The 13,790-nt window shown below is 40.6% G+C and overlaps 1 protein-coding gene across 4 annotated transcripts in view; it reads right to left on the reverse strand.

Moving 5' to 3' along the window:
• SNTG2 (syntrophin gamma 2) overlaps window positions 1–13,790 on the reverse strand; it is a 229,470-nt gene that overhangs the window by 133,648 nt on the left and 82,032 nt on the right. For 3 of the 4 annotated variants that reach the window (XM_082215564.1, XM_082215562.1, XM_082215565.1), the window contains exon 2: window positions 1,433–1,570. In XM_082215564.1, the coding sequence (XP_082071690.1) occupies window positions 1,433–1,570 (138 nt within the window). The remainder of the gene's footprint in view (window positions 1–1,432; window positions 1,571–13,790) is intronic. The other variant, XM_082215563.1, reaches the window with a different exon arrangement.

Consider the following 13,790-nt stretch of genomic DNA (forward strand, 5'->3'; position numbering starts at 1 on the left):
TTATTTGTGATTACATTTTGTGTTCCAATTTGAAATTGTTTAACAACAACAACAACAAAGATTCTACAATGAATTCATAGGGGAAATATGTCTATGTTGGGTGACCTTGGGCCTGTCATTCTCCCTCTGCTTAACCTAACTCACAGTATTGTTAGGATAAAATGAAGGAGAGAAACACGTTCTCATCTTGAGCTCCTGGGGGAGGGGGAACGGTGGGGTATATGTGCAATAAATTAGAGTTTATGAGGATTGCATTTTTTGTCAAGTTCAACATTTATCCATGTGTGCATATTATGTCACCCTTTTAACATTTAGAAACCCATGTTGGCAATTATCATCAACCACAAAGTGCCAAATGACTTAATTATGGATGTCACCTTTGTACCATTTAGAAGTCCATGTTGGCAATTATCTTCCATCACAAAATGTGCCATTTATTAATAACCTGCTACTGTATATAGCGACAGGCGACATACTGCAATTAGAGTGCAGCATCTAATCCTCAGTAAAGGGTTGGGTGCCTGTTAACTGATTTAGCTGAAGGAACTTTTAGCAGCAAGTCATGCTGTCTGCCAAAGTACCTTGCGGTTCACTGAATGTCTCTTACCCAGGTCACATCTCGCTGTCCCCTTTCACATTAAGATAAACTATTCCTATTATCCCGAGTTTGTTCTACAGATGACTTTCAGAAACAAGTAAATAAGAAAGAAAATAGGTGAGCTGGAAAACATGCAGGGCTGTGGTCCCAGATGACTTTTTTTTTAAAAAAAAAAGAATAAAAAATAAACATTAGTTCTGTCAATAGTTCAAAGTGTAATTCAGTCCTAGCCTCCCAGCTTCAAGGCAGGTTCAAAAAAGTTTCATTATCTCCCCGAAGCACTACCTTTCGCATTTAGTTTAAAGATGTTTAAACTTTACAGAAGGGCTGTGCCTTTGAGCAGTGTCACAAATATCTGTGTAGGAGTGCATGTGAATCTGAGCTGCTCAAATGCTAAATCACAGGATATCGACACAGCCCTGCTTAGGATATTCAGTGGCACATGGAAAAGAAAAAGCACTTGCGCCATTTTAAATCCCACGAGAACCTGAGAAGCTTAGGAGTCATGGGAGCATCAATATTTGATACCGAGAGGAACATAATGTGTCTTTATTCTCTTCGTCAAAGTATTTCATTGGGATCAAGGTGGTACTTTACAGAAAGGTAAACACTGCTGAAGGTAAATGGGGTTCCCAGTTCTTACATACTTTCATTTATTTCCTTTTGCTGTTGTTATCGCTTTGCAAACCTTTAAGAATTTATTTCTACATGGCAAGCTATTCATATCCTCTGGCACACTTTTGATATTACCTGTTTAGAACAGTGTGCTTTCAGGTAATTTTGAAAGATAGAAAAAACATATGGTTGGGAGCACAAAGTTAGAGAAGCACTTACATTTGCACTGTGATCACTTCCACTAACACAGATGACATCTTGTTTTTGAATTGTTAGTACCTCTTTTGTAAGCTTCAGTCGGATTTCATAGGCGTTTTCGGATATTTCGTCATATAGCAATGCAATACCAGTTTTTGTCTGTAGAGGCAAGGTAATGGGGGGGGAGGGGGAAAACAGATCAAAGATGTCAAATGCATAGCCTTTAAAAATAACAATGATATATAATTTGTATCTTCTGTGTCCTAATAACAGTTTATCTCACCTATGCAGGCAAAGCTGTGTGGTAAGAGGTAGTAAGGAGACACTTTAGCAGAAAATATTCAAGTTACATTCTGTATCAATATTCATAAACTGTTTAATCCTATCATCTACTTTAGCTCTTGCATACCAGCAAAGTCTCGCAGTGTGAGCTAATGAAGGCTTTTTCTGTACCACAAGTATTTGGCAGACATGTCTCGTTCTCCCAAACTCGCCTCTAAGAAAAGTCATCAAATTCCCCTGCAAAACAACACTGCTGGTGTAGTATTTTGCCAATGCTAAAGGAACAAAGTCACTTTCTACAGACTCTGGGGTTGCAGCGCTCATCTCACTTTACTGGCCAAGGGAGCCGGCGTGCAGCTTCCGGGTCATGTGGCCATCATGACTAAGCCACTTCTGGCGAACAACAGCAGCGCACGGAAATGCTGTTTACCTTCCCGCCAGAGCGGTACCTATTTATCTACTTGCACTTCGTGCTTTTGAACTGCTAGGTTGGCAGGAGCAGGGACTGAGCAACGGGAGCTCAGTCTTTAGGGATGAACAAAAAGTTTATGCAAGTCTCCGCCTCCTTCTGCTCTCTTAAAATATGCACTGTGAAAAGTGGTAAAAGGCTAGATGGTGCTTCTGATGGAAATAGGCATAAAACACACACAACTATTTATCTAGCCACAAACTGTAGCGAAAAGCAAACCAGGAGTGGATTGGTATCTAAGCATCAAAAAGTCATTAAACAGAAATATCACAAGACTGCTAAAAGGAAAGTCATTCATTGATACTATGCATAGATTCACTCAGTGATGGATGAAGGGCCATAGTTTAGTGCTTGAAATCCTGGAACATAATGTAGATCTTTTCAAAACTTAGACATTTGAATGAAATGATTATCTTACTGTATAATCTGCCAGCATTCTCAAAACCCAAAACAGAGCCACATCTTAGAAGCAACTAAACAGTCGCCCAGTATGGGAGAGAAACTGACTGACTGTATCTTCCAAGAAATTATTCAAGTGCTCCATCTTCAATAATGTTGAACAAAGTTTAATTTGGACCATTTGCTTAAGCTTACTTTGATCTACTGCATTAAGTTAAAAAAAAAGACTCTGTTTTTGTTCTGTATTTGCATTAATTTAAAAATAGTACAGTGGTACCTCGGGTTACATATGCTTCAGGTTACATACGCTTCAGGTTACACACTCCGCTAACCCAGATATAGTGCTTCAGGTTAAGAACTTTGCTTCAGGATCAGAACAGAAATTGTGCTCTGGTGGTGCGGCAGCAGCGGGAGGCCCCATTAGCTAAAGTGGTGCTTCAGGTTAAGAACAGTTTCAGGTTAAGAACGGACCTCCGGAACGAATTAAGTACTTAACCTGAGGTACCACTGTATTTATAAGCAATAAGCCTAAACAATAAATTTCATTCGCATATGAGTTACATTATGCAATAGTGTTTTTTTTTAAAAAAAAATATATGAGGGGATAAATTTTTCATAGATATCTATGTGTGGAATCCACTTCTCACTGAAGTCAATGGAAAAATTAATGGAGCTACGACTATTTAGCAGAGGACATTTTTTAACCAAACACAGACCAATGTCAAGTGCTACTACTGCTTAAGAAACCCATGATCCATATAGCTATGTATTAGTACATCTATCTGTAACTTTCATTCAATTCTCAGGAACAGACATAAGCATGATAAGCACAAGTCAGCTGAGGGTCCCATGAATGAACCACTGGACACTGTGGATCAGATGCAAACACCTTTTTTAGAAATAATCCAAAATATCAGGGCCAATGTTTCATGATGAAATGAAACTATGTTTGTTCTGTCCACTTTCAAGCTGAAGTGGAGGTTATGTATAGGTTATTTTCTGAAACACAAAACAAGGGATGAATGGGAATTTGTGATTAATGATGACACAACACTCCAAAATCTTCCACTGTATGGATCCTAATGCACCTCATTTATTACTTATATCAAGTCTCTCAACTAAAAGCCTTGTTAAAAATAGCCCTGGGTTATAATGTAGGCATCTTCTGTTAATGACATTAGCCTTGGAACAGGAGTGATTAACAGCTGGTTCTCAATCTGTGTGATCTTAATCACGAGAAAGTAAGCAGTAATGGCTTGTTTAATTAGTGTAAACACAGTGTGTCACCAGCTAATTAGATATGATTGATTGTTGTCAACCTCATTCTCTGCTCAAGACATCAGACACAAACATTTGAATTCAGTAATACATGTTCAGAATGAACTTTCAGAATATCCTTTTGGGTAAAAGGACAGGTATTGTAGTGGGGAAAGAGAGGACCAACACTCAACAGGATGTAGATAAATTGCTAGAACAGAGACCACGACATTCCAAATAGACTCTGTATAGGCAATGAAGTTTTAAAACAAACAAAAAAAGTCATAAAACATCTATTTTAAATTGGAAGATAATTTTGAATAGTTTAGAATTTAATGTTTACATTTTGTGCTGCAATGTTCACAAGCTTGGCTTTGCAGACAAACAGGCAAGAAGGATGTAGTAACTAATAGTATTCAGATTTTAAAACTTTATTTTACTTTTTAATGGACAGCTAGCTACTTTGGAAGCACCATTGCCCATACTCAATTATTCTATTCCTATTGACCTCACTACAAACATCATTGAGCGACATGCTTTGTTGCTAGGATGGACAATTGGCATGTTGTAGCTCCTTGTTATATTTAAGAATATCAGTCCAACATTTACAGCAAATCCAGCTTCCAAGGAGTGTGCTGCAATTGTTGCTAGCACTGCAGCGGCATCGGTGGCAGCAGCCAATGAATTGCTTGGAAGCTGGATCTGCTGCCCTTGTGGACCCCGCCGCCTAAGGCAGCTGCCTCACCTTGCCTCATGGGTGAGCCGGCCTTATACAGGCCTGATCCCGCAGGCTCTGCTTATGCATAATTTGTTATTGTTTCCCGCAAAGGTTTCCAGATTTCAGCGCGTTTCCAAAAAGAACAGCTGCCTTCTAATTAAAATAAACCATAAAAAAGTTTTGACAACAATCACCATGTTTTATGAAACATGGTTGGGATACAACCTTCACCAACACCCTTCATGTGAGCTGAAAACACTTCCATGGAAGGGGGGGGGGAGATACCAGATGTCTTTCTGGTGGCAATCTCTTCTCATGGGACATGCCTCAAGTTTAACTTGGTGGGGATGACCAAGTTACACAACGTGGAACTGTTGTGATAATGGGGCATTGAGAAGCTGCTTATGCAAACAGAAAACTGCATGCAATTATTTGGATTCCAGCTATCTCCCAACCTTTGTATTTAACTTGGCTGGTTGCCACAGGCAACAAGGGATTCTATGCAAGTGAGTGAGTGGGTTGGTAGAGGAGGGGCAGAGCAATGAGTCGCTCTGCCATGAGTGCCCTCTGTTTCCATTGTCCACAGCCAGCATGGGAGGGACGGATCATTCCATACCTCTCCCATCAGTCCGCTTGGTTTCCATGCTGGTCACAAAGAAATGTGTGTTCCCTGCTCTGCAGCCACAATGAAAATGCAACAGGATGGTGGTAAATGATGAACACCATTTGGTCGAAGGCAAAATATTTTTGCAAACCTGCTAAGAGGCTAGTAGGCTGCAATTTCATGCTAATAACATTGTGTGTGTATGTGTGCCCAGGCTATTTTGCGGGCTTATTTACAAGGCTGGATAAATACAGGTAGTAAAGGTATTGCTAAAATACGACTGTTGTAGAGAAATAGCCTCTTAATAATTTGTGACAAGTATGGTGTGATTAGATATCCTGAATATGAATAAATCACAGTGATGTGAAGTTTCTATTGAATTCTTCATTGAGATGAAGATTTAAAGTTTTTTTCCATGCCAGCAGCAGAGTCACCATAGAATAAATCTGATTGGTTAACAGCCCTGGAATACCCAAGCCAAGATCTGCATAGGGGAAGGGCTCTGTGGCAGAGGGTATTCTTTGCATGCAGAAGGTTCCAGTTTCAATCCCTGGCCTCTCCTGATGGGGCTGGAAGAGAACCCTATCTGAAATGCTAGAGATTTTCTGCCAGTCAGTGTAGACCACACTGAGATAGCTGGACCAATGACATGTTCCTAAAACTGTTCTCACTTCTGCAGCACATAAACACACCCCCTTTATGATCTTTGGCATGGCAATCTCTCTGCCTTCATTCCTTATCTGCACAAATGCCACAGGGATGCCCCCTTTCTTAGCACTGAGATTGGGTGAGAAAATAAATAAATACAGCAGCGCAGCCTGGTTCTGTACACCAGGTGCCATTAAGGAAATTGTTTTAAATCTACCAGAAATCACAAAGGTAAACAAGAGTCGAAAGCATTTAGAAGTCCAAGGCTGCAAAACTAGCTGCCCTTGAAAACTTATTATGTATTGGGAGAGGATTATAGGAAAGTCAGACCAGTAATTCCTAGGGGTGGGGGGGAAGCAACGTGAAGACATACTAGATAAGAGATTACAGTATGTCAATACATAAATACTCAGAACTATACGGCATAAAGACAGCTCATCCATATATATGGCACGATTCATTGACTGCAAGAAGAGTATATTTGCTATACATGAGCTTCTGAGAATTAATTTCCAGAATGAGCTTTCCTTCTAGCAGTATACAACTAATGTTATTTACACAGTAAATATTTTAAAAAAGCAAACCTATGTTGTCAAAATATCATGCTGCTTCCTTATATGGCTGTGACATGACGAAAATATGACTTAAAAAGCCATTGGCCTCAGTGTTATTGTTATCTTTTCAATTAAACGTGAACAGAAAGGGTTTCTTCTAGAAGATTTCTCCCAAAACAGTTTACTGAAAGTTTAGTCCAGTTATTATTCTTTCTGGGAATGTGCTTTAGGATGTGAACACCTGCAAACAGGGCATCAAAGAGCTTCATCAGCCGTGATGACTTGTAAGTATAATTTTATGCCAAGGGGCACACACCAGTGGTGGGTGGGGTCAGGTGCAAAAACGAAAAGACTAATGGAAAGACAAATGGATTCGACACTATAGAGGCCAGAGATTTCTACATACCTCTTCCAGGCAAGCAAAAGGCATTTCAAGGACACATTTCAGCCAAGGAAAGGCACACAAGGGGAGGGATGCAGGCCAGGGAGAAGCCCGAGGACCAAAATAGGTAAGTCTTTGTTTCTTGGGCCCTCAATTCCCCCCCCCCACTGTGCTCTGGAAATTGGTGGCGTCTACTTTCCTAGTTTTTGTTCAACATAAATCTTTATAACTCAAAATAATATTTCTAAGGTATTAAAACAGAAGGTAGCAATGCTGACCCATTAGAAAAAGAATAATTGAAAAAAGTAAGCTTCATTAGAACCAACTTAAATGTTACATTGCAGTGAGCACATGTTAAAATTCTCCAGAACGCTTCTCAGGGTGGATGCTAAGAAGAAAGTAAGGAGACCTCAAACATGGAAATTCTGCTTGCACATGAGAAGATGAAGAGTCATGTGCTGATGGAAAAAACAGATGAAGCAACTTATTGCATTGCTCCCCTAACAAGCTGGAGGTCCGAGAAGAAACTGTAAGCAAATTTGAAAGGTAAAGAGATGCTTCCTCTCAGGCTTCTCCAACTTTTTTTGAGGTTCTTGCCAGGAGCAAGTACAAAGCTGCTAATAGATAATTCAACAATTAATTTGCTTGTTTTGCATAATTATCAAACAATATGCACAGTACGCAAACTAGGCTTCCATGGTTTAGGGAAATGTGGCAACCATAGGACAGGTATTTTGTCTCCTTTCCAGGTGCCTCCCAGTTGACACTCCACCTGGGAAAAAGGCAAGAAGGAACAGACAAATGTAAAACTAGAATTACCTGCCAATTCTGTTTTATTTTTTAAATGAAAACACACTCCTTTCTCTCTCAGTGGGTTGGCTGGCTCAGTACAGTTTGGCAGCAAAAAGAACCAATGAGGAGTAAAGCAGCTCTTCAGGAACCCACAATCTCACATAGTCTTACTAGGTTTGGCTTAACAAGTCATGTGAATTTCTTAGTATTTAAAAAAATATATTATTATTTACATTTACATCCCTTGATTTCCTCCGTCCAACAAAATAATTCCATCTCTCAGCAAAATCAACATTCCATAACCTTCCTTCTCTTTTGTAAACTAATTCAGTTAACTTGCCCCTTTCCATCAATTTCATGTATTTTATTAACCACTCCCACTCTCTGGAGCTTGTTCATGGTCCATATTAGCTTAGCAGCTACATAGTGGCTTCAGATTCCTAACCACTTCACCATCAATTATATTAAACAGAATCAACACTGGGGAAGGTCTCAATGTGGTTTGTATATCAGCAACAGCCTATGTACGTTTTGCCCCTAATCATTAGTTGTAATTGGGCATTCCAACCACACATGCAACAATATGCATTTCCTGCTGTGCATTACCAGCATTTAAATCAATTTACAAAAAAAAGATTACATTTATTCTTGCAGGTCTTAAGTACCATCTCAATAGTAATTTATTTTATGTTTCCCTAATTAATAAACTTTGTGAATACCTTTCCACCTGGCTCCTAGTATTTTCCCACTGTTGATCTGAAATAGATAAAGGTAAAGGGTCCCTTGATCATTAAGTCCAGTCGCGGACGACTCTGGAGTTGCAGCACTCATTTTGCTTTACTGGCCGAGGGAGCCAGCGTTTGTCTGCAGACAGTTTTTACGGGTCATGTGGCCAGCATGACTAAGCCGCTTCTGGTGAACCAGAGCAGCGCACGGAAACCCTGTTTACCTTCCCATCGGAGTGGTACCTATTTATCTACTTGCACTTGATGTGCTTTCAAACTGCTAGGTGGGCAGGAGCTGGGACCGAGCAATGGGAGCTCACCCCGTCATGGGGATTTGAACCGGCGACCTTCTGATAGGTAAGCCGTAGGCTCTGTGATTTAGACCACAGCGCCATAGCCCACCCCAAATCTCTTCTCCATTAATTCAGTTTTACTTCTCCATATGCATCAGTTTATTACAATTTAGCTCAGTTGGTAAAGCAAGAGATTCATTTAATCTCAGGGTTGTGGGTTTGAGCCCCACATTGCAAAAGGATTCCTGCATTGCAGTGGATTGGACTAGATGATCCTTGTGGACCCTAACAACTCTGCATTTCTATGATTCTATGAATTTTCTGATAGAATCCCCTTTGTTTAGCTTATTATTATTTTCCCCGAAGTTGCCTCTTGTCTAAATATAAATTTTGGAACCAGTATTTCCTACAAGAAATGTATTGTTTGAAACCCTAGTTTAGCTGTGCACAGTACGTCAACTTTCTTGCAGTCTCACAAGGCTTGGCTTAGCAGATTGTGAAAACCAGGGCAATCAATATCAAGCAAATGAAAATAGAAAATCAGTCATAGAGATACTGTTGAGGCAAAATAAACCCGTAAGCCAATTCCCAGTCCGTCTGGGAAAATAGTACAGTACTTGAGACACTGTCGGGGTTATGGCATAATACACAGTTGCTTACTTATCCCTGAACTGTGCTCTCTTGGCAACAGTGGAAGAATTGACAAAACCTTTTGCCAAATCTTTTATAAATAACATGCAGAGAGAAAATGTAGGTGTTGCTTAAATGTCCCCTACAGATAAAAATCAACTTTCATTTCACAAGTCAGTGATGTTGATGTGCAGGGGCTTATCATGGCAACATCCACAGCCATGCCCCAAAAGAGAGTCCAAAACTGCAGGCAGCTGTATGGATACATTATCATGCACACACAAAAACCAGAAGTGCATAGCATAATACCCAATGTATTAGAATCAGCATGACTGCAATATTATACATGGTTCTCTGGGAGTAAGCTCCACTGAATTCTGACCGCACATTCAGTTTGTAAAACACACTGAGTTTTTAACAAGCGAACTACCTCAGCCAGCCAAAAGAAGAAAAGGAGAAGAAGAGTTTGGATTTGATATCCTGCTTTATCACTACCCTAAGGAGTCTCAAAGCGACTAACAATCTCCTTACCCTTCCTCCCCCACAACAAACAGGTGAGTGAGGCTGTCTCTGAAGTGTGACTAGCCCAAGGTCACCCAGCAGCTGCATGTGGAGGAGCGGGGAATCAAACCCAGTTCACCAGATTACGAGTCCACTGCTCTTACCCACTACACCACACTGGATGAAAGTTTAACAGAAAAAGGGTTTAGAAATAATAATAATAATAATAATAATAATAATAATAATAATAATTTTATTATTTATACCCTGCCGATCTGGCTGGGTTTCCCCAGCCACTCTGAGCAGCTACATACAATATGATGTGCGAAGACAAAAGGGTTAAAGAGAAACCACTGGGCTAAATGCTTTCAGCTTCGTTTGCATTTAGAATTAAATTTCACAACAGAAGTGTTGTCATTTAAACTGCTAGCTTGAAGCAGGAATAACATAAAATGGGAGGTGGCTAACCCAGAGGGTGGATCCATCATGGCAAGACGAAGAAACTACTCTCCCTGCCCCCAACTTTGAGCTTTATCTCCCGATTTCAGTGCTGTGGTGCTTGGCACTGAAATCCCTCCGCAATAAAATCTCTTTGGAGAGCGAGCAGGCAGAGGGCTTCTTTTGTCTCCCAAATTCATGTTGTGGTTCTAAAGTGCCACAGCACTGAGTTCAGGAGATAAAGCCCAATGGAAAGTAAAAGGCAGCATTTCCCCCCACCTCAGAGCTGTAGGAGACACTGTGTTTTCTTCCTCACAAAAAGAGCTGGGAAGAGTAAATGGCAGTGTTTTCAGTCCTCTTTGGCTCCACCCCTAGCACTGGGTTGGGGATGACTTTATAAGAAATCTCATCCTGCCTTGGAAGGGAGAAAGAATGATCTCTCAATCTCTCTCTATTTTTATACTGCTCTACGTAAGCCATCCTGAGGTAGTTCACAACAACAACAACACATTAAAACGATAGATCCTGCAGCATCCACAAAGTCAAGGCCAAAATTAACTGAAAAGAGATGGAACAACAAGCTGGTATCAAGTCCCAGCAAAGGCTTTGGAAAGCAAATACGTGTTTAGTAAGTGCTAGAACATCATCAATGTCAGGGTCATAATAATAATAATAATAATAATAATAATAATAATAATAATAATAATTTATTTATACCCCACCCATCTGGCTGGGTTTCCCCAGCCACTCTGGGCAGCCTCCAACAGAACACTAAAATGCAATAACCTATTAAACAATAAAAGCTTCCCTAAACAGGGCTGCCTTCAGATGTCTTCTAAAAGTCTGGTAGTTGTTGTTCTCTTTGACATCTGGTGGGAGTGTGTTCCACAGGGCGGGTGCCACTACTAAGAAGGCCCTCTGCCTGGTTCTCTGTAACTTGGCTTCTCACAGCGAGGGAACCGCCAGAAGCCCCTAGGCGCTGGACCTCAGTGTCCAGGCAGAATGATGGGGGTGGAGACGCTCCTTCAGGTATACTTATAGCAAAAGGGAGACTTTTCCACAGAGTTGGCACCGCAACCAAAAACATCCTCCTTCTGACCAAGAGCACAGCCAGGAGGGCCTCAGTAGAAGATCTTCATGGCAGGGAAGTGTGTGCAAGTAAGCAAGTAAGTAGGTGTGTGAACATAAATGGATGGACTGGCTATGTGGCTCTCAGAAGGGTGACTGAATGTCACTCCAGCCCTTGGACCCCAAAAGAATGTCATAAAAGAATGGGGGGAAAATACCCAGCCTTTGCTTGATTATCTTCCTCCTTCTCTGACTTCTTGTATGCTAATCTGTCACAAACAGGCATTAAGCCTTCCTAATCATATCTGAGCAAGGAGGGTCAGGCAATTTCCTTCGTGTCGCTCCTCCTTTGAAGAGGAAAAAAAAGTCCTGGATCTGCTGTGTTTCCCCTTGGAGCATGAATTCCATTGCAGCATATGCTATGCATGCAAAAAGTTCCAGGTTTCAATCCCTTCTTTCTTCAGGTAAGGTTGGGAAATAAAGACTAATGTTCAGAACCCTGGACAGCAGCTGCTAGTCAGTGCTGAGTTAGACGGACATTGTCTAAGTTGATATATGGTGGCTTCCTATGTTTTTAGCATATGGACCATTTAGGTTACCGTCGTGCAGGCCATGTTCGTAAGAGTAAGTGCAATGCAGCTCACTGTGACTGCACAGAATTACACTGACGGTTCCCCTAATTTTAGACCTGCATGGAAAGTGGTCTACTATGATGTCATGACTGAAAGCCAAACTAAAAGGTTTGTTTTGTTTAATTTATTTACCACCTTCTAGCTTAAGAGAAAGCTAACAAAAGTCAAGAATTATGAGAAGCGAACATCTGCATGTTGCATAGTAAGGAATTATGTAAAAGAGAATGTATCCAATCAATCAGCAACTATATTTGTTCACTCTACACCCAATTTTATAAGTACAGTGATTGCAGAATTATGCCTTTAATGCATGATTTAATCATACCCGTCTATTTGTAAAGTGGAATTCATTTAAGCCTCTCAGAATTCTTGAAGAGACCGTGAAAATGAATAAGAATATTATTATATACATTTTGTTGACAAGTGGGCTCATTAAAAAAGTATACAGCCACCTAAACATAGAGAGAGGGAATAAGAAGATAACCACAAATTTCTAAACCCACCATGGTTTGCATTTTTAGACTATTTCTTCAATATAGTGTGGCAACTTTACTAAAAATCAGATTCTGAGTAACTTGACAAGTGTCTCTTTCAATAAAAAGCCTTTTACAATGTGTATTACTTGTCAAAAGTGCCAACAGTACAGATGAGAATGCAGAAGGTGGATGTGATGCAGATGGAATGTTTAATTTTCCAGTTTAAAACTTAAAAAATAGAAAAAGATTTAGACAAAGAACACAGGTGAAAACTGATTGCCAGAAAACCATAGTGTTTGCTAGGTATGACAAGAACAGAAATAGCCATACCATTTTGTTCAGAATCTGTTATTTTATATTTGACTCCCTTTAATAGATTATTAGCATGGTGGGCCGCTGTAATATTGCTAATAAGCTTGCTTGAAGCTTTCCTTCCAGATCAGCCTTTGAGGTCTTTTTAGAGTAAGTGTGTGGGAAAACATCTGACCCTCCAGATGTTGCTGAACTCCAAATCCCATGAGCACCAGTAAGCATGGCCGATGACCAGGGATGATGGGAGTTGTAGTTCAGTTGGCAGAGCATGTGACTCTTAATCTCAGGGTCATGGGTTTGATCCTCACGTTGGGTGAAAGATTATTGCATTGCAGGGGGCTAGACTAGAAGACCCTTATGGTCTCTTCCAATTCTACAGTTCTATGACTGCATGTGCAAAGCACCAAGTCATCACTCATCAACTTATGAAGAAACCTAGCATGTCCAGTATAAACCTATGGTAAATTATTTTCCCCAAGATGCTAGTTTTTCAGGTCCAGGGAATGTTTGTTATAGAGGAGTAATGCTCACTTGGTATCAGCCAGAATTATTTGATCAGTCACCATGAAAGGCAGTAGGACCACTTATGGTGCAGCTATGTTGTCAGTCTAGATGTGAGCTGGCTACATGGGGCAGTTCCTTGGAAGACCTATTTTCTCAGAAGGGTTGCAGAATCTACCCAGAAAGGTGTCACCATTTTTGTTCTAGAAACATGGAAGTGAGCACCCAGGCTTATAGGGAAGGAAGGGAACCAAGCTGAGTTGAACCCTTCTTGTGGAAGAAGGACCTGTTTAGATGTGGAAAGTGACACTGGTATGAGACTGGGAAGGCAAGTGGTTAGTTCATCTGGTGGATAGAAGAGCACTCATAAGCGTAGAGTGGCCCTTGGAGTGGGGTTGCTGCCTAGGGTCGTGAAAGTAGGTTATACCCAGCAGAGCTGTTGATTGCTAATAAGGATAGCTATTTCACACACCCTGTCAGTCAGTGACAATAGGCAGAGTGAGGAAGCTGCCTCAGGAAGCAGGTCTGGGGGCAGGGGCGTTGGAAGTGTTGGAAAGATGGTGCTGTTAATTGCTGGTTCAGTTGAGGGGTTGGGTAGACTGCACTCTGCTCTTCATTCACCTCTAACATTGCAAATGGTCTCTATGATTTTTTGCACATAGAATGCATTATCTGTATATATATATATATATATATTA

The sequence above is a fragment of the Podarcis vaucheri genome (assembly GCF_965113315.1).
Source record: "Podarcis vaucheri genome assembly, chromosome: 3".
Taxonomy (NCBI): Eukaryota; Metazoa; Chordata; class Lepidosauria; order Squamata; family Lacertidae; genus Podarcis; species Podarcis vaucheri.